The 1386-nt window shown below is 36.7% G+C and overlaps 1 protein-coding gene across 1 annotated transcript in view; it reads left to right on the top strand.

Annotated features, from left to right (window-relative positions):
- Positions 1–1386, top strand: part of LOC119585403 (protein dopey-1 homolog) — a 25330-nt gene that overhangs the window by 11768 nt on the left and 12176 nt on the right. Inside the window, 2 exon segments of the mRNA XM_037934065.1 lie at positions 33–251; positions 443–579. Of these exon segments, the coding sequence (XP_037789993.1) occupies positions 33–251; positions 443–579 (356 nt within the window).

The raw sequence follows: 1386 nt of genomic DNA, 5'->3' as shown, positions 1-1386 counted from the left end.
AGAAGATTCAAGCTTCATAATTTTAATTTCAGCACATGGCAAGACAGCTTTGGAGTCATTTGAGGCCATCAATGAGTCACCTCCATGTAGGCAGCACAGAACTTCTCCTTCAGTTACACAACTTGACTCTTCCTCGCAGTCCAAGTGTAACGCTGACATCCGCTCCGCCTCAGTCCCCTATGTCTGTTGTGGAGAGGGAGATTCTTGCCACTCTCACATATACATTGCAGGTACCTGTGACTGATGAGAAGGTAAGTCTTACTAATTAATTCATATTTGATTATGAGTCCACTGCTTTCATCATGATTGGACATTTTTCACAATTACCTGGTTATACCATTTCATTCAAAAATTTCAAAGTTTGTATGCTCTACATTTGCCTTTGCTCTCTTACTTAACAACACAAAAGATTTTGAAGAAAAATTTTTTTTATTTGTTCAAGGAGAGTGGGGTACTATGGAGTCATGAAGGCATCAGGGCAGAGTATGACAGTGTTGCCATGCACCAGTGGATGACGCTGTGGCAGGTATCAAGAAACCTATCTTCTGGTCTTGCAGGAAATTTCCCAGGGTTTGACAGGTGAATATTTAATCATTTAATTCTGTTTTTTCAAGTGATATTAGTATGTATGTATGTTCTTTATTGGTTGGACAGTTACAATTTTTTCAAAGCTGTTTTTAAACATTTGGTCTCAGTAATATATTGTTCAGAAAAGATATACAAATTTCAGAACGATATATAAATTGATGAGTTAAAGAATTTAAAGATTTATTCTTAACCTGTTAGCTGGTCGTGTTGCCATCATAAAAATTTCGTATTGCGGGATTCATACACATGGGTGGATCCATGGCCAGCAGGAAGTTCCGACTACAGTATGATCCCAAGAGTTTGAACATTCACCACTTTTAGTTTATGATCCTAGAGTTTTTGAATCTTGTACATAGAGTGTCCACATGTCTAACTCAGGTTATAATTTAAGCCTTATGCCTTCATTGATTTCGACCATTCCTTAACTCTTGAACATGGATCCTTTTACATCAACATATGGCCAAAACTGTGGATTAGGTTATGGAGAGATTATTAAGTATATTTAAATCTTGCTTAAAGTGTCAAAATGAAAATGAAAAATCCTTTAAGTCAAGAAAAGTAAAGGTGAAAGCTCCTTGCAATGTATTCTCTTATAATGTCGCTATGGACTTCCCTGTAAGCATCTATCGAGTAATTCATTAAATAAACTTACAGTGGGCATAGGATGATATGCCCAAACGGCATTGTTATAAACCAATGAGAGTAAGGATGTCATAACTTCGTATAGTAATTTGAATCTGCTTTCTTATCTCCATTCTATCACCACTCGTCCTTAACATTTGATACCAGGCCCACAAC

The sequence above is a fragment of the Penaeus monodon genome, chromosome 19 (genome assembly GCF_015228065.2).
Source record: "Penaeus monodon isolate SGIC_2016 chromosome 19, NSTDA_Pmon_1, whole genome shotgun sequence".
Taxonomy (NCBI): domain Eukaryota; kingdom Metazoa; phylum Arthropoda; class Malacostraca; order Decapoda; family Penaeidae; genus Penaeus; species Penaeus monodon.
This window is presented reverse-complemented; position numbering and strand designations above follow the sequence as displayed.